Here is a 20,265-nt window from a genome sequence, read left to right as displayed (position 1 = left end):
GAAAAACGGGATTGTCCCGTCCAAAGCGGGACAGTTGGGAGGTATGAGTAGATCTTACTGAGCGGCAACTGCTGTACATTTTATGACACGCCTCTCAGATGTAGCAGTAGACGTCCATTTTACGCTCATGGGTGTTGCTGTCACAATCTCCCTGAAATGCTTTTTCAAATGTAGTCAAGTATGAAGCAGAGCCAAGAGCACAAGTGAGGGTGGCTTTCTGACTACTAGGAGTGTAAACGGTCCTTTAGGTAAAGGGGGAAATAGCCTTGTTTGTATAAATTGGACTATTTCCCCTACAGCAGGGATGGGGAACCTCAGGCCCGGGCCCATATAAGGCTCGCAAAATCATTTGGGCTGGCCCTCTGAGCTTTTTTCTGCCAGCCTCATCTGGCTAGCAGGGTGCCTAGAATGGCATCCTGCAGCCAGAATCTATGCAGCAGTGCTGCCTGGAGCGTCCTTAGGATGCTTTACTTCAGACTGTCACACCGCTGCCCTTACAGCTCCCTGGAGTATCCTCAGGATGCTGCGGGCATTGCTGTAATCACCGGCGATTGTGACCCCGACTTGTGTGATGTCACTCGGAGCGGGTGTGTACTGCATCTGGCACGCCAATAATGTTGAATATTTCAAAATGGCCCTCAGCAGAAAAAAGGTTCCCCACCCCTGCCCTACATACAGCATGAGAACCTGACCAGTAGGGGTCTAAAAAGTGCAGTCCCCTTCATATGCAGGTTCTGACCACTAGGGGTCCTAAGGCAAATTGGTGATATAACGTAGCCTAGTTCTCCTTCACCATAAGGATTAGGGGCTCTATTTATTAACATTATTTTTACTAAAATAAAGTGAAAAAGGGTGTTTTGTGTTTTCACACCCTTTTCACATTATTTTAGTATCACCTAAAGTTATTACAGGTCAATTGGAGCAGAATTCGTAAAATTCTACTCCAACCCCTAATTCTCACTTATTTTTAGTAATCAGATCACATTTCCCATAATTGTAATGGGAAATGTGATCTGACCAAAGTTACTAAAAATAAAATGTAATAAAATATCGTGGAAAGCCCTGTGATAATAACGCCACCTGGAGGTGGCGTTATCCAGGGTCTCCTACGTGGTTACCGGCCTCCTACTCTGCTCTAACGGGCAGAGCCTGGAGCCGGCCCCAGTGATCAGCTGTGTGGTTTAAACAGACCGCAAGCTGATCTCTGCTAAAAATAATAATAAAAAAAAAAAAGGTAAAAAAAAAATTTACTTACCTGACTCCAGGGACCGGTGGTCGGAGCTCCGGTGATGACTCCCCTCCGGTCAGCTGGTCTCCCATGCTGCACTGCGGCCCGGTCATCAGGTGGTAGGGTCCCAGTGCAGTATGGGATATCAGCTGACCGGAGGCATGGAAGACATCACCGGAGCACCGATGACTGCAGGTAAGTGCTTTTAAGGGAGGGGGGGTCCGCGAATGCGGGGGGCGGGGTTTAGTGTCGGGGCTTAGCAGGGGGTAGCAGCGGCGGATGGTCAGCGCATGCGCGGGCAGTAGCAGCTCCAGGTTCGGCCAAGCCGGTCCATCGCCCGGAACGCTACTGTTTCCGGAGAGCGCAGGAAAACGCCCACCTCCATCCCAGCGCTATGGGATATATTTAAGCTCAGGGGGGAGGGAGCGGAGGAGGGAAGGGGCGGCAACACCGGACGGCCCTGAGCGCGGGGCACTAGTCACGGTATTTTGTTGCTAAAATACCGTGACTAGTGTGCGGAGGGGATTCGCAGGGACGGAGCTTTATCGCAAGCTCTGTCCCCGCAATGCGAATTCAGTCGCTAATATCACACTACAATCTGCATTACAAATGCGGATTGTAGTAAATAGGGCCCTAGGTCCTTACAGTGAAGGGGAAATAGCCTCAACCCCTTCGCACTGTGCAACGATCCAGCTGATGACAGCTGCGCGACAAAAAAAAAACGTCCGATCCGGGCGCTCGCTTTACGGCAGCAGCGTGTACGGGAGGTTATGACAGAAGCGTCCGGGCGCGCATGCGCTCGCTTTACGGCAGCATGCTCTGACATCAATTTTGCGACAGAAGCGTCCGTGGCGGGTTCCTTACGGCAGTGTGGCAGGGATGGCGTCTCCTTTCAGCGGAGTGCTGCAGCTGACCGATCTGGACGACTTCATCGGGCCGTCACAGGTGAGTTAGGACACGCAGCACTGGGGTAATCAGTAATGATGCGGTATAATCCAGCATGCATACTAGCATAGGGACCTGGGGATCACTCATCTTTGCTATTCAAAGCATGCCCTGCAGTGCCTGGGGAACAGGGTACTCCTCACGTGATCTGCTATAACCCACTTCCCTATAATGTTCATATGCCCAGTTTTCCGTAAGGTTTAATAATCCCTATACTAAAGTAATTGCACATTATTTACTATAGCTGTATGTGCTAATGCCCTTATATTAGTTTGCTGTTTTTTTTATTTTATTTATTATTAAGTTATTTTTATTTGAATAAGGTGACTCCAGCATGTTCTACGGCATACTGCACCTTAACTAGTTTATAGCTTCATTTATTTTTAGACATTTCAGTATTAGGTGAGATGATGCATTAGGTGTTATATAACGAGTTGGTGTAATATAAGGCCCCTGTGGGTGAATTCGGCGCTATAGACAATGCTATCAGCTAATTAATAATGCTACTAATTAGTATTTATTGCACAGTTAATGGAGATAAGGGATCATACGTATTTGCTAAGTGCCGGGTTTTCAAAGCTGATGGTGTGCTGCAGATTGCTTGCAGGATTTAAACTGGCAGTCATTTGGAATACAGAACCATTGCCTTTAATATCATTGCCATTTTAAATCCTGCGGGCAAAACCGACATAAATCTCCCCGTAGTACATATGGCCCAAGATTTAGAGCCTAAACGGGAAGAGCTACAGTGATAGTTGCTGTACCACATCCTATGGACGTTTACCCCAACAATAAAACATTAACAATTGATATTGCAGACAAAACATTCCAACACAAACAAAGGACAATACCCACTTTACATTTACATTAAGGTTTATATATACAGCCGTGGCCAAAAGGTTTGAGAATGACACAAGTATTGGTTTTCACAAAGTTTGCTGCTTCAGTGTTTTTAGACCTTTTTGTCAGATGTTACTATGGTGTACTGAAGTAAAATTACAAGCATTTCATAAGTGTCAAAGGTTTTTATTGACAATAACATTAAGTTTATGCAAAGAGTCATTATTTGCAATGTTGACCCTTCTTTTTCAAGACCTCTGCAATTCGCCCTGGTCAGCCCTCAAGGGGTGGGTGAATTCAAGGTTTTATTTTGCGAGATGAGATCATTTAGATGGGAAAGGGGTAAACGGATAATCCCGACTTGCGGGAATGGACACTGGCTTTTTATCAGACGCACCGATATATCGGCCATCTGCTGTGCTGCACAGCCGATGCGATATGACTGCGCAAAGTCGTTCACAGACCTATCGGGAGTACACATCTGCCAACATGCTCCCGATATTTCGGCCGTTCGATTGAATGGCCGATTTATCGACCTGTATGTACCCAGCTCAATTGTAGATTGTTTTTATGATTGGGGTGGTGCTTTAAAGGCGAAAGGCCATGAATGGGTGTGTACCTTGATAGACAAGTAGATGCACTTGTGTACCTTAGCAAGCGTTTGGGGTGGCATTACCGACAAGGCCGGTCCAAAGCTTCCATGGTCTCAGCATGGTCTCAATCCAACAGCGTAATCGCGGATCCACGGATCTTTGTGAGCTATCATTGACATTTAGTCACATGGAGGGCGACCCCAGAGGGTCTATTGAGAACAGTGATAAAAGCCACTTATAGGTAATTATACCCAGAAATATTGAAGAAAAATGTGCAATTTAGAGCATGATATGATGATTATTATTATTTTTGGTAGGATTGCATTAAACCAGTTAAAGTTGAGAAGAAAACTGGAAAAGGAGCCGCCAAGATCCGAATTGAAGATGACGGAAGTTATTTCCAAATTAGTCAGGTGAGATTAAGGAGAGTCCACTATTTCGGGTTCCTCTTCCCACAATAAACTGACTTGAAACAAGTTGTAAAAGAAAATGTCACTATTCTTACAGGTATCCATCAAATCATGGATCTGGAACCCAGAATAGCACTTAAGCTGTGAATCTTGTTAATTACTTTTGTTGCCTGAGAAGGGCCTATCTGAGGCAGCCATTTTCTGGGACGTACCAGTGTTCATACGTAGACAGCCTATCGGTTCGCCAGGAACCAGTGACATCATGCAGGCTGTGTGCTGCCTCACATGACGTCATCGCTTCATCTCATAAACTTTGGTTTCTCTCACAGATTTGCTGCTTCCAATACTGTATGTGTACATAACTCTGCTCTGTAAAACACTGCAAATCCGCTGTCACAACGTCCTCATTGAGCGACATGTCTCATAGTGTGTGTGATAATTTCCTTACACCAGCTGTTTTAGCATAATACGTTTTATCAATGTGTGCTGTTCTTTGTTTTGTAGTATATCAAAGTCAACAACCATTTCTGAGACACAATTTGAATTCGTCTTTCAGGACGGAGCATCCCAGAAGCTGGAAAAAGCAAAGATTACCCTGAATGATTGCCTGGCGTGCAGCGGCTGTGTGACCTCCGCGGAAAGTATTCTGATCACGCAGCAGAGCCACGAGGAGCTGTACAAAGTACTGGCACAGAACAAAGTATGTTTTGTATTATCAACTTTTATTATTATTATTTTTTAACTTTTTTATTTAATTTTTTTTAGGAGTGTGATTTGTGCTGGATAAGTGATGTTTTTTTTTTTTTTGAGTGGGCAGGGTCATATATTAATTACCTATATTAGATCGCTGATTGTTTCTTGATGTTTATGTATTTTACATTCAGTCGGGCACTTTAGAACGGGTCGGGTACAGGATGCCGGCTCTCAGGATCGCTGTGGTCAGAATCCAAATGCCGGCGTCCCAACAGGGTTAAAATATCGACAACGGCCAGTGAGTACCCTACCCCTAAACCTAACCTTTCCCCTAATGCCTATTTCTATCCCTCCCCCTAGTCTCTACCCTAGCGTCACTACTTACCATCGGGATGTCAGCTCCGGTATCCCGACAGCCGGCATTTCAACTACCTCCTGTTAAGAGCATATTTATTCTTGCTGTATGTACATACTGTAGTATAATTTAGTGAGCTTTTTGAATAAAACTCATGAGGGCCATTGGGAAAAAGTGTTGCTATGGTGGAGTAACCGCCGTCTGCGTTAGACTGGTGACATCATGTCTGCTGGACCTGTTAATGTGCTAGAAAGACTAAAGTGAACGGATCGGACGATAAGGTGTTGTGGGTCCTTTGTTCTACGCTGATTCCTCTGTCACGTCGTGTTCCTGTTTTTGCTTCCTCCTCAGACAAAGGACCCGTCTCAGTGCAAGCTGGTTGTGTTGTCCGTCTCTCCTCAGTCTCGGGCTTCTCTCGCTGCAAATTTTAACCTTAGTATCCAGGAGACCGCTCAGAAACTGACCGCGTTCTTCAAGCAGTTGGGTGAGGAGCATAAGCTAAAATGTTCTCATGATCGTCTGCTGCTTCCTGATCATCCCAAATAGCCACTCCTATTATTTCTGGGTACTTTTGTATAGTGTTCATTCTAGCACCCTGCATCTGTCACAACCAATGCAGTTACGCTTTCCTGCTTGGGGCGTCGCTCATTACTCTGGTGCTTCTAGCACACTCTGGTCTGTTTCTCAGCAGTTTGTAGCATCTGCTGAGTTTGCTAGAAGCACCAGATCAGAGAGCGACACCTTATGGCTGGAAAGAGGAACTGCATGGGTTGTGACCGGTGCAGGGTGCTAGAATTAACACTACATGTATTATATTATCTATGTGGGCCTCATTTAGAGCTAGAAGTAAAGCCTAAAGCTTGTAGAGGCAAACTGGCTCCTTGGCAAAAACAAGTTGAGCTACGAGGGGGAGGCAGAAATGTTGTCGACCGATTTGGAGTCTGAGTAGGCACATCATAGCTGAAGGGTAAATTACAGTGTATATAAGTATATTATACCATTATGTATTTGTTAGGGGTGCATCACGTGTTTGACACCAGCTTCTCCCGGAACTTCAGCCTGTTGGAGAGTCAGCGGGAGTTTATACGCCGCTATAAGAGGCAGAAGGAGGAGAAGAAAGCACTTCCCATGCTGGCCTCGGCCTGCCCAGGTAAACGTGGCTGATGCTGCATAACCCGGCAATACTGTATTACCGTGTTATATATTCAGTAAACCATCCATATATAGCTGCTGCCCGCAAACAGATGACCCAGCATTGTGCCGTGCTCTCTGCAGAACAATTAGGAGGCATTATTTTGACTGACCAGTTTAAAAAACTAATAGTAAAGTCCTAGACACGGGGCAGGCGGCCATTTTGCAGATTGTTCCAACATTTTAAGACCATGCAGACAATAAAGTCGCTAGTCGACATTCTGACTCATCTAGGTCCTGCTTCAGGTTGTGTGCTAGTGCATTTGTGTGTGGTAATTTTTTGTGTTTTGTAAGCTTGTCGCGCTGCACATAACACACAGTCCTGAGCCGCATGTATCAACACTTGCGGCTCCTCGCACTTCAGGAAGCAAATCAGGGGACTTCACCGGCAGTAGCGGGTCAGGATAGGTGTAGTAAGTTAGCCACGCATCCCTTCACCTGCACATGTATGTAGAGCCTCAAACATTAGATTTATGTGTTTTGTAGGCGTGTCTTTAACAAGTAGTTGTAAGCTCCACCATTGCCTTTCAAGTACTTAGTACTTGGGGGCCCAGCAATGCTATCTGGGCATGGTATTACCGCCCATTATAGCATTGCAATATACGATAATAGCGCTGGGATGTATCATACTGCGATGTCCCCTGAGTGCTGTCAGGGCTACTGCGCACGCTCAGTCCCACTGACTGAACATGCACAGCCGACAATGCTGTAAGTTTTATGATGTGTAGCCCGTTGGCTACAATGGGCTGATGCCATCTTCAGATGGCGTTAGCCAATATCCGATATGCTTCGTATTCCAGATGTTGGTAAATTTGCCAGCATTGCATCCCCCATAGAAACCTATGGGGGATGTGTCTTCCTGCTGGAATAGAGGGATCGCAGCAGGTATCTGAATATCTGCTGCGGTCCCTCCTTCATACATGGGGGTGATACTAAATATTTGTGGTTACACCCGTTTTCGGGGAATAAGCCGCAAATATTTTATGATAAATGGGCCCCTTAGTGTTGAGATGCGCCCCAGCATAATGCAGCTCTATATAGGGGCAGATGTGTTTTATCTTGTGTCTGGTACAATAATACAAACAATAATGTGGGTGTATATAACGTTTGAGTGTGTTATAGTTCAGGTTATCCTTACCAGGCAGGAAGCCTTGCGTGGAGACACAACTGATAAATTACTGTTTAGCCTCTACTGACTGATCTTCTCCCTCAGGTTGGATTTGTTATGCAGAGAAAACCCATGGCTCCTTTATCATCCCATACATCAGTGTCACCAAGTCCCCACAGCAAGCCATGGGATCGCTGGTCAAAAGCCACTTGGCACAGGAAAAGGTGAGGCGTGCAGTAGATGTCACTTACTCATAGCGGTGGCAGACATTTTGTGGGCGTACAACTGTGGATGAGGTGCATACCCTATAAGTGTCTTACGCACAATTTACCTCAGGCAACAGGGCTGTCACTGATTCCTAGTGACTGTCTCCAACAAAATGGCTGCCTCCACTTTGATTCCTAGTGACTTTCTCCAACAAAATGGCTGCCTCCACTCTTTGTTCACTGTAATCTTTACATTGTCAGGTGACATGGCTCCCCTACTCACAGTCCATCCCTTCTCTTTCCTGCCTTCTCTGATCGATGCAGAACTTGAAGCCTAACCAGATTTACCATGTGACGGTGATGCCGTGTTATGACAAGAAGCTGGAGGCCTCCAGACCCGACTTCTTCAACCAGGAGTACGAGACGCGCGATGTGGATTGTGTCATCACCACAGGTGGGGGCAGCACGTCTTCTCGCCACAGAACTGATTATAGAGTTAGTGTTGTATTATGCGAATTGACTGATGTTTATTACAGGGGAAGTATTGCGGATGTTGGAACAAGAGGGAATATCATTGTCTGATGTGAAACCCTGTCACCTGGACATGCAGTGAGTATTAATATTTAAAATAATAACTAAATAAATAAAAAATGTACCCAATATAAAAGAAAATTAAAAGCACAGTATCGCCACCTAGTGACAGTGGTGTGTTACTCCGCCATTGTTGTTGATATTTGCAAAAGTATTGTGTACAACTAATAGGCAAGTACCAGTTTCCTAATATGACTTTGTTTTAATAAGGATAATGCATTTATTTTGCAGACAACATAAAGAGAAGTAAATCAAGTATATAACATATGCATGTGCCAAGAGTGTGTATAAAATATATCCTTATTTGGTTAATACTGCTTATATTTAGAGAGCAACGATGTCATTTGTGTTCCAACGCATATTGGAAATGTAGCAGTGTGAGAAGGGTTAACACCGGATTCAGAAGTAGAACTTGCAGTAAAATAAAACAATAAATCTAATACTTCTTATTGTGTAACTTGCAATAGACCGAAAAAAAAAGCAGATTTTTGATTGGCTATTGTGGTTTGGTGCAGATTTTTAATGTAAATAAGCCCAAGGGTTAAATTTACTGAGTGCTTTTCAAAGACATCCCTTCTTCAGCGGTTTTGGATGCTGGACTAAGGACCGTAGTCAATTAGGTGTGAAAAGCCGTTTTCGGCGATAAAGTATCGCGAGTGACGTCCTTTTGCCATGCGAAAATTTTCCTCCATATTCAATTCCAGAGACTTTTTTTCACCGGTGCGGAAACTCAATGCAATGGAACCTGCGAAAGGTGTCGGGGAAAAAAAGTGCAGAATTGGGGTTTTGTGGTGCAAACTTCGGAAAAGCCCCCTGCACCTTTGGGACAGTCCCCCAAAAGGTAAACTGCATAAAAAAAAGTTTTAAAAAATACTTTAGATCACCCCAAAAAAGAACTTTCATTTTGGGGGCGAAAAAGTCCAAAGTTTTGGAGGACAAATTTAAAAACTAGCGAAATAGACTCCAGGGGGGTCCCCCAAGTATTCCCCAGGTGTTTTTAAGTTTGCAGGTGGATTTTTTATTTTTTTAAACTTCAGTTTAGCAACTTTAAAATATGCTAGCACCCATTTTCATGTACCCCAAATTTGCTGGGACTAGTTATTTTCTGCAAAAAACCTGCTAAATGCTATTCTTCACCACTTCTGCAAAGACGCTAATTAGCAGCTATTGAGATCATTTTAAGTACCCAAGCACAATAATTAAGGTGCTACAACTTTATTTTGTACATCTCTAATGTAAATAACACATAAACAAAATCTATTTGTTGACACAGAGATAGATGAATGAAGGACTTAATTTTGACATAACATCAGGTCATCTTATACACACACATTCCGCAGCACATATCCTAACCCACTGCTCCATGCTCCTTCCTCACTATATACCCCTCTGTGTCGCCCCTGTTTGTCTGCCCTTCCCCTTTAGAATGTAAGCTCTCACGAGCAGGGCCCTCATCCCTCATGTGCTTCTCCTCCCCCTACGTATAGTATCATTTACTCCTAACTCCCCACAATGACACCTAACACCTGGTTGCTCATGTCCTGCTGCTTGTGTTTTGCAGCTGAGTTTATAACCTTGTCCTGCATTGTATTGTACGGCTAATAACTGGTTTACTTGTCTGCTCATTTATGTACTGTGTAAGGCGCTGCGGAACCTTTGTGGCGCCATATAAATAAAGGATGATAATTAATACCTTCAGCAGGCCTTTTCGAGGGTATCTATAGTGATCCCCAATGTCAGTGCATCTTTTGGGGGGCGTCGGGCTGATTTCCCCAAATCTGACAGCACTTTTCGCCAGATCCGAATTCGCTGGGTACCGTTTTCGACGATTTCTAATTGAATACAGGGATAAGCGGGGATAAGCGCGATACTTTTTCGCATTGAAAACCAACGATGTTGGGGAAAAGTCTGGCATGCGAAAAATATGTGACTAATTGTATATGCCCCTTAAAGGGACAATAATCAGTACAAAACCAGAAGTGTTCAGTATTTAATATTACTGCCCCTTTGAAGAGCGCAATCTTTTCGCTAGCGAAAACACAAAGACCCGTGAACTTATCACAGATATCGGGGCTAATTTGTTACCACCCTATGTTTTTAGTAAAGGCTCCCATACATCTGCAATCGTTTGTGGCAATTCTGCAATTTGCAATAGATTGTGTCTAAAAATCTGTAATGTATGGGCTTCGCGGATTGAGCAATTCCAATCACTTTTTGGATGCAATCACATTGTCCAACATGTTGGATGTCACAGATGGATTGGGGCTGTAGATTGCTAGTGTATGGACATGATCAGCAGATCTGCAGACCATTACTAGTAAAATGATGGGCCTTTCAAGATTGGCAGATCTGTGTTTGCTGCAATCAATCTGCAAATCACTGAAAAAGATCTGTAGTGTATGGGCGCTGATTGCTAGATTGGGAAATTCTAAAATCGGGCAATACATCTTCAAATTGTTCAATTGTGGTTTTCAGATTGCTGATGTATGGGGGGGCCTTAAGTTAATACTGGAAAACATAAGTTTATTGGCCCAGACAACAAGGGCTCCCTTTCAGCCAGTACGAGTACATGTTACTCAGTCAGAAGTAGATGTGATTTCGACAGCGCTGTAACTTATGTCAGACTGATGTTACAATGTATTTGCAAACTTTAAACTTATTATCATCATAGGAGAGTGTTCCTTAAAGTCAAACAAAGGAAGTTTAGCAGCACACGATGCAACAGCGATCAGAGTCCAAATTTATGTATAACTTCAACGACTCCAGTAAAGGACAAAGTTATATACTTTGTATACCACAAAAAAAAAAAAAAAAAAAAATCTATTCCAAGAGAAACGATATCTCTCCCCAGTGTCCAATAACATTCACAGATGTGGGAATGTCATTTAAAACACACAATGTCTTTATTAAATAATATATATGAATAAAAATATGGATTCTTCACCCTTCACTAAAACAGCCTATTTGCACCGGACCTGTGCGGACCCCGTCATATACAGACTTCCCTCTGATGCAGAGATGATATTAAAGCTGAGCGCTGATCAATCAGATTTATAAGAGACCACACTCTGTCTTTGTATAGAGACCAGCAGGCGGCGTGCACGCCGAGGGGAGCCAATAGAGCGTCAGACCTAGCAGACGAACTGCAGCGTTCAGCTTTAATATCATCTCAGGGACATGGTGTCCTAGCTGCAGCACTTATCTGGTGTGTCCTCAGAGGGAAGTCTGTATATGACGGGGTCCGCACAGGTCCGGTGAGCTGCTTTCATCTGATCAGCTGGCAAATAGGCTGTTTTAGTGAAGGGTGAAGAATCCATATTTTTATCCACATATATTATCTAATAAAGACATTGTGTGTTTTAAATCACTTTCCCACATCTGTGAATGTTATTGGACACTGGGGAGAAAGATTGTTTCTCTTGGAATATATATATATATTTTTTTGTGGTATACAAAGTATATACCTTTAGTCCTTTACTGGAGTCGGTGAAGTTATACATAAATTTGGACTCTGATTGCTGTTGCATCGTGTGCTGCAAAACTTCCTTTTTTTATTTTTTACTTTAGGGAACACTCTCCTATGTTGATAATAAGTTTCAAGTCTGCAAATACATTGTAACATCAGTTGCAGCGCTGCCGAAATCACATCTGTTTCTGGCTGAGTATCGTCATATAAAACAGCCTGTTGAACTGTTTGGAGTGACAGCATCTGCAGAAATTAAAGGAGCGCCCAGCAGAAGTCTTTTGTTTAGAGGATATACTTAACGAGCACATGCTAGGCTGGCCAGTTCGGAACAGTCAGTAAGTAAATGACAGTAAGTAATATCGGTGTATAGTCCGCCTCTAATTCCATATAAGGAAAACAGGCAGAATGTTGTGGGGGCATTACTTCATGCAGGGCCGTAACTAGGGTGGTGCGACCAGTGCCATGGCACAGGGCATGCAGGGCAGGGGGTGCTGTTTGGGCCTGGCAATTTTCCTGTTTATTATCATTCTCAATTGTAGCTTCCTCTTCTTTTATCCCCGGCCTCCCCTATGTCTTCCCTGGCCCTTCCCCATGAGGCCATGGCCCTTTTCCAGGTGCACTATCTTATGTCCCTATTTAAAAAATGGGGGAGGGGTTGCCAATGCTCTCTCTGGCACCAAAAAGTCTAGTTACGGCTCTGACTTCATGATCCTTTCCGTAGTTATTTTCATATAGTTGATGTAACCCCAGAATTCACACCAAAATATAATAATTAATAGGGATAATAAATGTGTACTTTGGTCAAGATCTCAAACAGTTACAGGTAACAGGCAGAAAGGTCCGCTCTATGTTTTGGTGTAAGTTACTCTTGCTGATGGTATGACATGACCAGTGTACGTATAGCACCTGTGTACGTGTTCCGGCTCACAGACGGTAGGACCTCGGTGTGGTACAAGCTGCGTGAGTGAAAGGGCCCGTCTTTCCAGGAGCCGGCAAAGCAGAATACCGACAGGGACTTGAGGGACCTTAAGGGGTCCCATACATCTGAGATTAATTGCCCCAATTCCCTGTTCTACCAACGCCGGGGTCGGGATTTTTAACATGTTGAATTTCCCTGATCCGCCAACGGATCTCCAGTCATTGATGACCGCGGATCGGCAGAAAGGAGAATCGGCGCTGTAGATGTATGGGCCTGTATTAGTTCATCCGACAAGCTTTTTATGGCTCCAGTTTGTCATTGTGCTTACTGGGACCTTCTAATCGGGATACAAGACTGGTATATTCCTGGAATGGTTCTGGGAACTTGAGAAGACCTCATCTTACTGACTGTCCCAGATCTGAAAGCTATTTGCACAAGCCCGATATGGAGAAGGAAAATCTCACAGTGATGACTTATCTACATCATCTGGACTATTGAGAACCTTAATCCTTCCAAGTACCCAACTCTCCCAAATGAATGAGCACCGCAAGAAACGGATTAAAGCTATGGGACAAACCAAAATGATAAAGCTCTTTCCATGGTAATTTGAGTCAAGGGCAGGTCTTCGCTGTTTTCAGTATGTTCCTTATATGCTGTTTGTACTGTTATGCATTGGTTGGTGTCCTTTGCTGTTCTCAGTAGGGTTATTATCAGTGGCTTGTGATGGTTTTGCTGTAGGAGTGTGGAGATGGAATGTCTGGTTGTGTCTCTGCGCAGGTTCAGCAGTGCAGGGAACGAGGAGCCGCTGGGACATGAAGGTGGGGGATCCGGCGGATACCTGGAACATGTGTTTAAATATGCAGCACAAGAACTGTTTGGAATCCATGTGAATGAAATCGCATACAAGCCTTTAAAGTAAGATGACTGGTTTATTATTGTATGCCTGAGCTAAAGTTATATTGTATGGTTTCCTGTATTTATCAGTAATATATGATATTTTATTCATATTCGATTGGTCACCGAAACCCCTGCATTTTATTTACTTTTATCCTAGACATGTTTCCGTGCTTAATTTTCTCCCCATTTACTAACAAGTTATCACTTAACCATGAGGAAAATCTCTTTAATCCAGTCTAATATTGTAATATGAATCATTTATCGCTGTTTGTACACTGTGTGTGTCTCTTACCTAGATCAGCTATTCCACTGGTCTGTATTACATGTATGGAAGGTCCAATATCACTTGTTATTTTTGAAAGCTAAAGCTAGTAGAGGTTTTTTCCTTTTTTAAGCAGCTGTCCCATCATGCCCTGCTTCCAGTGCCGGGGTTCCTCCATCCAGCCAGAGAGTCATGTCAGCATTGATGGAGCTAAGCTGGAGGCACGGACAAATGCTCTTGTCTTGCGTGAGGCAGTGAGGAGTTGTATGTAGTGTTCATTCTAGCACCCTGCACCTGTCTCAACCCGTGCACTTCATCTGGGTGTCGCTCTATGCTCTGGTGCTTCTAGCACACTCAGTTGATGCACCGAACTGCTGAGGTACAGACCAGAGTGTGCTAGAAGCTCCAGAACACCTCAGGCCGGAAAGAGGAACTGCAGGGGTTGTGACCGATGCAGGGTGCTAGAATTAACACTAGCATGAGCTGGAGTGCTGGGACCTGTTAGACGCGATTTCCCGACCAAAGAGCTGCAGGGGCGTGGGGGAAACGCACGGCCGGGGACAAGAGGGACATTCTCTCACACAGTAAGGGCCATATCCAATTAGCCGCGATAATGATAAGTTTACACCGGCGTAAACTTATCGCACAAATATGTCGCTTATCACATGTATGCGTGCTCCCGTTTATCAGGCAATTCTATTACAAAACCGGCGTTAACACATTCGCAAGATAAATCTTGCAAGGATGACGGGCTTTAACTACAGGTGAAAATTGGGAAATCAGGCGGTCCACCCCCCGCCCCCACAAAATAAAGTAAAAAGGTAAACTGATATTGGGTAACACTATAGGAGTGTGTTAGTGCCCATAATCACAGGGTTTGGCTTTCGTAAACTGTGTCAAATGGCTGCTATAAGCATATTTCTCTAACACTGAAAAAATGACAAAAAAACAATATTGTTTTGTCCAAAATAAATTCAGTACATTTTATTTTTATTTTTTTTATCTTAAAAATACCTGTCCCATCAATACAGCACCCCCATATACCTGTCCCATCCATACAGTACTCTCATATACCTGTCCCATCCATACAGTACTCCCATATACCTGTCCCATCCATACAGAACCCATATATACCTGTCCCATCCATACAGCACCCATATATACCTGTCCCATCCATACAGCACCCATATATACCTGTCCCATCCATACAGCACCCCATATACTTGTCCCATTCATACAGCACCCCATATACCTGTCCCATACATACAGCACCCCCATATACCTGTCCCATCCATACAGTACTCCCATATACCTGTCCCATCCATACAGTACTCCCATATACCTGTCCCATCCGTACAGCACCCCCATATACCTTTCCCATCCGTACAGCACCCCCATATACCTGTCCCATCCGTACAGCACTCCCATATACCTGTCCCATCCGTACAGCACCCGTATATACCTGTCCCATCCGTATATACCTGTCCCATCTGTACAGCACCCCCATATACCTGTCCCATTCATACAGCACCCCAATATACCTGTCCCATCCATACAGCACTCCCATATACCTGTCCCATCCATATGACATGTCATTATTGGCCAAAATAAGCTAATACAAAAAAAAAATAATGTTTTGCATAATTAATTGAAGAAGGTTTCCCAGTGGTTCTGCACCAAGTTCCGACATTTTTAGCCAAAAATAGGGGTTTTGCACAACTAATCACCTGGTCCAGAATACAGAATCGCGATAACTCCTATGCAGATTTCGCATCACGTGAAAGCCTCGGGGTACTTGGGTGGCCCAATAACCATTTTTGTAAAAATGTTTTCACAAATGAAAGCTCATTGGGGAAAAACTGGTTATCGCGGCTAATAGGATATGGCCCTAAGTGTTAGTAAGACTAGCCATGAGCTTCCCTACTAATAGGGCCATAGCCTAAGTGTTAGTAAGACTAACCATGAGAGGGTGGAGCTTCCCTTCTCATCACCATATATCTGATATGTGGGTGGCTGGGAGTCCAGGATGGCAGCAGTGCAGGCAATCCATATAGAATAAGGATATCATGTAATAATTCCTCGCCATGTCTCATGAATAGGGATAGCAGGTTTCTAAATGATGAGAGAACCTCTGTATAGACGCATGACTGCTGGTTGTGTTTTACTCCAGGAACAAGGACTTTCAGGAGGTGACGCTGGAAAGGGATGGGGAGGTATTACTGCAGTTTGCACTGGCGTATGGCTTCCGGAACATCCAGAACCTGGTGCAGAAGCTTAAAAGAGGGCGCAGCACCTACCATTACGTAGAGGTGATGGCCTGTCCTTCAGGTAACCCGTCTCAGTTAGCAAATTAATTTATTCTTATTCAAACGCAGTTACGTTTTCCAAGATCAATTGGCCCCAGTTAGTCTGCGAATTATGTTGTGTTTTTTGTAAAATCACTTTTTAATACTCTGTCGATTTGTTATCATAAGGTATTTATATATCTATCAATAATGTAACCAACAATTCAAATGTTTTAATTTTGATACTGCTTTACAACATCTGCAGCCTCACTTTTTGGCACAGTTTTGCAGCATCTATAGACTGGCTTTATGGCACAGCGAGATCTTTGCTCGGCAGTAAATAGATGTTTTATTCTGTGTCTTTTTCCTTCCTGTGAATTGAGGTGGTCTCTCTGCTTTCCAGGCTGTTTGAATGGAGGCGGACAGATCCGCGCAGAAGGAGAGGCCGGCAAGGACTTGCTGCACAGGGTTGAGCAGCTGTACAGTTCTGTGAGGTGTGAGCCACCAGAGCAGGATGACCGTGTGAAGGAACTTTATGAACATTGGCTAGGGGGCAGAGACGGTGCCCGTGTGGCGGAGGCCTTACACACACAATACCACGCCGTGGAGAAAAGTTCTTCTGGGCTCAGTATTAAATGGTGATCAGTAGATCGAATTCAGCATTAGCCAAGGGGGAAGGTGTATCAAGCCTCCAAGATAGCATCTATCAAGTGCATTCTATAAAATTATAAGTAGAAGCTGATTGGTTGCTATGGGCAACTTCTTTACTATTTAGTAGGCTTGATCCATCTCCCCCAAATATGTACTATGCAAACATTTGTCAGTCAAATCAGGACTCCCCTATGATCTGCTGAACCTTACTAAGATGGCCGCCTCTATGCTGATCGGCCCCGTCCTATGTGCACACTCCCAACCCTAACTGTGCTGCGAAGATGTAGCTAATTGGGAGCTGTGCTAATTATACCGATAAAGATTGCACAAAGCATTTTATAATCAGTTTGCTGCTTTCGTCTCTCCCTCATCGCCCGGTCACAGTAAGATGGATGAATGAGAAGACGTCTCTGCACGCATAGCTTTATTTTTTGTTTTTATTGCCGATTGGTTTGTCTATAGGATACATATCCTCCATACAATAGAAAGAGTAATATATAGATTTTTGGGGTGGAAATGGAATCTCTGAGATAAGAAGATTGCATTATTTATTGTCTGTCTCCATGTCTTGATTCGTATAAAATGTATGTATATACAGTCTTTTAGTTAATTGTGAACAGCAGGTGTGTGTGTGTGTGTGTGTGTGTGTGTGTGTTATAGGGCGGGATGCACCAAGCCTAAAATGCAATGAAAACTGCAGTTTACCAAATGGCGCTATGCAGGCGATCTCATGTATGGCTTTCACAGTGCGACGCTTTATCCATCCCGCCCAAAGTGATTATACAGTAACAACCTCTGACTTTAGGCTCTTGCTCAGTGAGACAATTTTTTTGTGGAATGGACATTTGCACTAATGGTTCGACCAGCACTGAGTTACTGGAAAGGTCATAATGTATCTAATATATATAAATAAATATAGACAGAGAGACTAACTGACTGCCAGCGAGAGAGACTGGCTGACTGCCAGCGAGAGAGAGACTGAGAGCGACTGACTGCGAGAGAGAGAGAGACTGAGAGCGACTGACTGCGAGAGAGAGAGACTGACTGACTGAGACTGCTCGCTCTCCATCTTCCCTGCTGTGCACAGATCCCTTATCCACAATGGGACCCATTTATAAAATGAAGTGCGGAGCATACAGAGTACGACACAAAGCCTTTCTGAGCCGGGCATCTTGACATATGCAAATAGGCCCAGATTTTGCTCAGAGCGCACAGGCTTACAGGAAACTATTTCGGAGGGGCAAACGCTTGCACCAGCCGGTAGCAGGAGTTGGGTAGCGTGAGAGTGTGCCTTGCTATGTACAGAATAATATGGAGTCTCCTAATGAAGCGATTAGTGCAAAATATAAGATTCTAATTTGTGGCCCAAGATTACTGAAATTAGAGCGACATCAGTCGGTCCTTGAACAGTCCCGACATTGTCACAGTGCGCTTCTTCTGATTTTCCTCCTTAGAAGCTCATCTAGTTGAAGAGGCCTCTACTGACAGCAGAAAGTAGCCGTGCCTCTCTTTATGCCCCATATGTGACTGGTACAAAAGAGAAGCCATTAGTGCTGTGCATGGGGCGTGCTTCACAGATGCGACTGCACCCTATCACACTGCCAGTGCCTCAGTGACATCACTAGTTCCTTGTGCATTGATAGGCTGCATTCTCCTGGAGATCAGGCTCCGCCCACACAATGTCTGCCTCCGCTATGCTTAAGCAGCACATGTCATTTTCTTACTACCTCTTACTTTGTACATTTCATGATGTGACATCTTTTTCACTTGTGTGGAATCCACTGTGTCTTGTACTGTACATATGTGTAATTTTAAGAAAATGAATTTTTTATTTTTTTTAACCATAGTAAAATGAATACATTCAGTAACGTTAATTTCTCATTTTTAGTGAATGATTTGCTAAAGTGACAATAAAATTTTTGTAAGATGTTTTTTTTTTAAGCAATTTATACAGCTAAGATTTATTTTTGTATTTGCCAGTTATAGTGTATAGATTTTACATAGTACTAGATATATTGTGTGTATGTAGTTACTGGAAGAAAACAGAAGTAGTTCATGAAGCTGGAATTCACACTGATATCCCGTAAAGAACTCTGGCCCTGATTCAGACCCGCTCGCAAGCGCTTGAGCGCTGGCGAGTGGATCGATGGTGTGCTCTGCGCATGCGCAGTGGCCGTACTGCGCGTGCGCAAGCCCCGGAGCAAGAGAGAAATTCTCTCGCTGCGTTACTCATTACAAAAGGGGCGGCTGTCGATGTTGTTTGACAGCTTGCTCTGTTTTGTAGGCGTGGTGGGGGGGGGGTGGCTTCATAAACAGGCGTTCCCAAGCGAACGCCTGCCGTTTGTGGGCGGCCCCACTGACATCACCAGTGATGTCAGTGGGAGAGCTTCCAGCTCTATTAGAGCCAGAAGCTCTCTGGGGCTTGCGGCCGCGAGACCCTACCACAAGGGTCTCGTCGCAAGCCCGATGGTCTTGACCATCGCGACCATCATCCTGGCCGCTCGCAATAGCTGTGGGTGGTCACCCACAGCTATGGGAGAGGCCAGGAGGCCGCACAAAAAAAAAAAAAAACCCGCCCTGATTCAGAGCGTCCGTGTGACTGGTGTGCGGGAGGGAAATGGTGATCTGCTGTCTGAAATGCAGCACAGAAGACCAGGAGGACCTGTATGGAGACGTGGCCTGTAGACATTAGAGCATTGATCATTATTGGGAGGGGACGCTGTGGAATGCTGGAGGCGGCAGCCGGATTGCTGAGAATGGGAGTGACGGGTGTGCAGGAGGAAAAGGGTGAGCTACCGTGTGAAATGTAACAGAGACGACCAGGAGGAGATGTATGGAGACGTGGTCTGTAGACGTTACATCATTGATCACTATTGGGAGGGCACGCTGTGGAATGCTAGAGGCGGCAGCCAGATTACTGAGAATGGGAGTGACGGGAGAGGAAGTGGTGTGGGTGGTGCTGGTTTACAGGTCACTCAAGAAGTTTGGAGGTACAGGGGGAACTATGGCAGTAATCAGAAAGCGAGGCTGATCCCAGAGATAAAAAATTATATATACTTGGCGCTGATCTAAATTATAAAGCTGAACCTGCTGCTCTCTAGATAAGCAGTCTACTCAAACTGCATTTATATGACATAAAAGATACAAAAAAGATAAAGAAAGCGCTGGATCAGCTCTGAAATTTCTAATATATCTATTATACCCCTATTAGTTCAATAGAATAATATATATAAAATGTTTTTCAACCATATAATATATATAACGGCCGACAATTAAATAAATACATCAATTACACACATAAAAAGTGGGCCCACAAGTCACAATCTCTCTATACCTTGACATAAAAACGTTATACAAACAGCCTTTAAATCTGCTAACACACAAATAATTTTCCTGCAGCAGAGAAGCATCCACTCTCTATGGATTTTAAACAGATACAATTGTAGAAAAACTAATATTGATACATAGTGTCAAAACTATTACTGCCTAAAAATCTCTGCAATATGTTGTTTCAAACTGTTAGCAGTCACAATTCTAATACATTTGTAACAAAGACCCAATAATAAGCCTTTTTTGCTGCCCAAGTGTATTGTAGGCAGTATGGTATTTCAGACTATTATGATTC

General features: G+C 44.0%; 1 protein-coding gene across 1 annotated transcript; it reads left to right on the top strand.

Annotated features, from left to right (window-relative positions):
• The first annotated feature begins 1,998 nt into the window (after nucleotides 1-1,998).
• Nucleotides 1,999-18,585, top strand: CIAO3 (cytosolic iron-sulfur assembly component 3). The gene is made up of 11 exons (XM_088464760.1): nucleotides 1,999-2,173; nucleotides 3,924-4,019; nucleotides 4,573-4,716; nucleotides 5,416-5,548; nucleotides 6,080-6,214; nucleotides 7,469-7,587; nucleotides 7,894-8,023; nucleotides 8,106-8,178; nucleotides 13,323-13,460; nucleotides 15,875-16,032; nucleotides 16,393-18,585. Exons 1-11 carry the CDS (start codon nucleotides 2,108-2,110, stop codon nucleotides 16,629-16,631), a joined length of 1,431 nt encoding a protein of 476 aa, XP_088320886.1. The 5' UTR covers nucleotides 1,999-2,107; the 3' UTR covers nucleotides 16,632-18,585.
• Nucleotides 18,586-20,265: the final 1,680 nt, after the last annotated feature.

This window comes from Taudactylus pleione, unplaced genomic scaffold (genome assembly GCF_031769625.1).
Source record: "Taudactylus pleione unplaced genomic scaffold, aTauple2 ptg000061l, whole genome shotgun sequence".
NCBI classification, from domain to species: domain Eukaryota; kingdom Metazoa; phylum Chordata; class Amphibia; order Anura; family Myobatrachidae; genus Taudactylus; species Taudactylus pleione.
This window is presented reverse-complemented; position numbering and strand designations above follow the sequence as displayed.

What these genes read in the sequence shown, in the direction of transcription:
- CIAO3 (XM_088464760.1), top strand. Translation starts at nt 2,108, where the DNA reads ATGGCGTCTCCTTTCAGCGGAGTGCTGCAGCTGACCGATCTGGACGAC. An exon ending in GTTATTTCCAAATTAGTCAG is followed by an intron (nt 4,020 to 4,572) that starts GTGAGATTAAGG and finishes TTCGTCTTTCAG; the next exon opens with GACGGAGCATCCCAGAAGCT. An exon ending in GGTGATGGCCTGTCCTTCAG is followed by an intron (nt 16,033 to 16,392) that starts GTAACCCGTCTC and finishes TCTGCTTTCCAG; the next exon opens with GCTGTTTGAATGGAGGCGGA.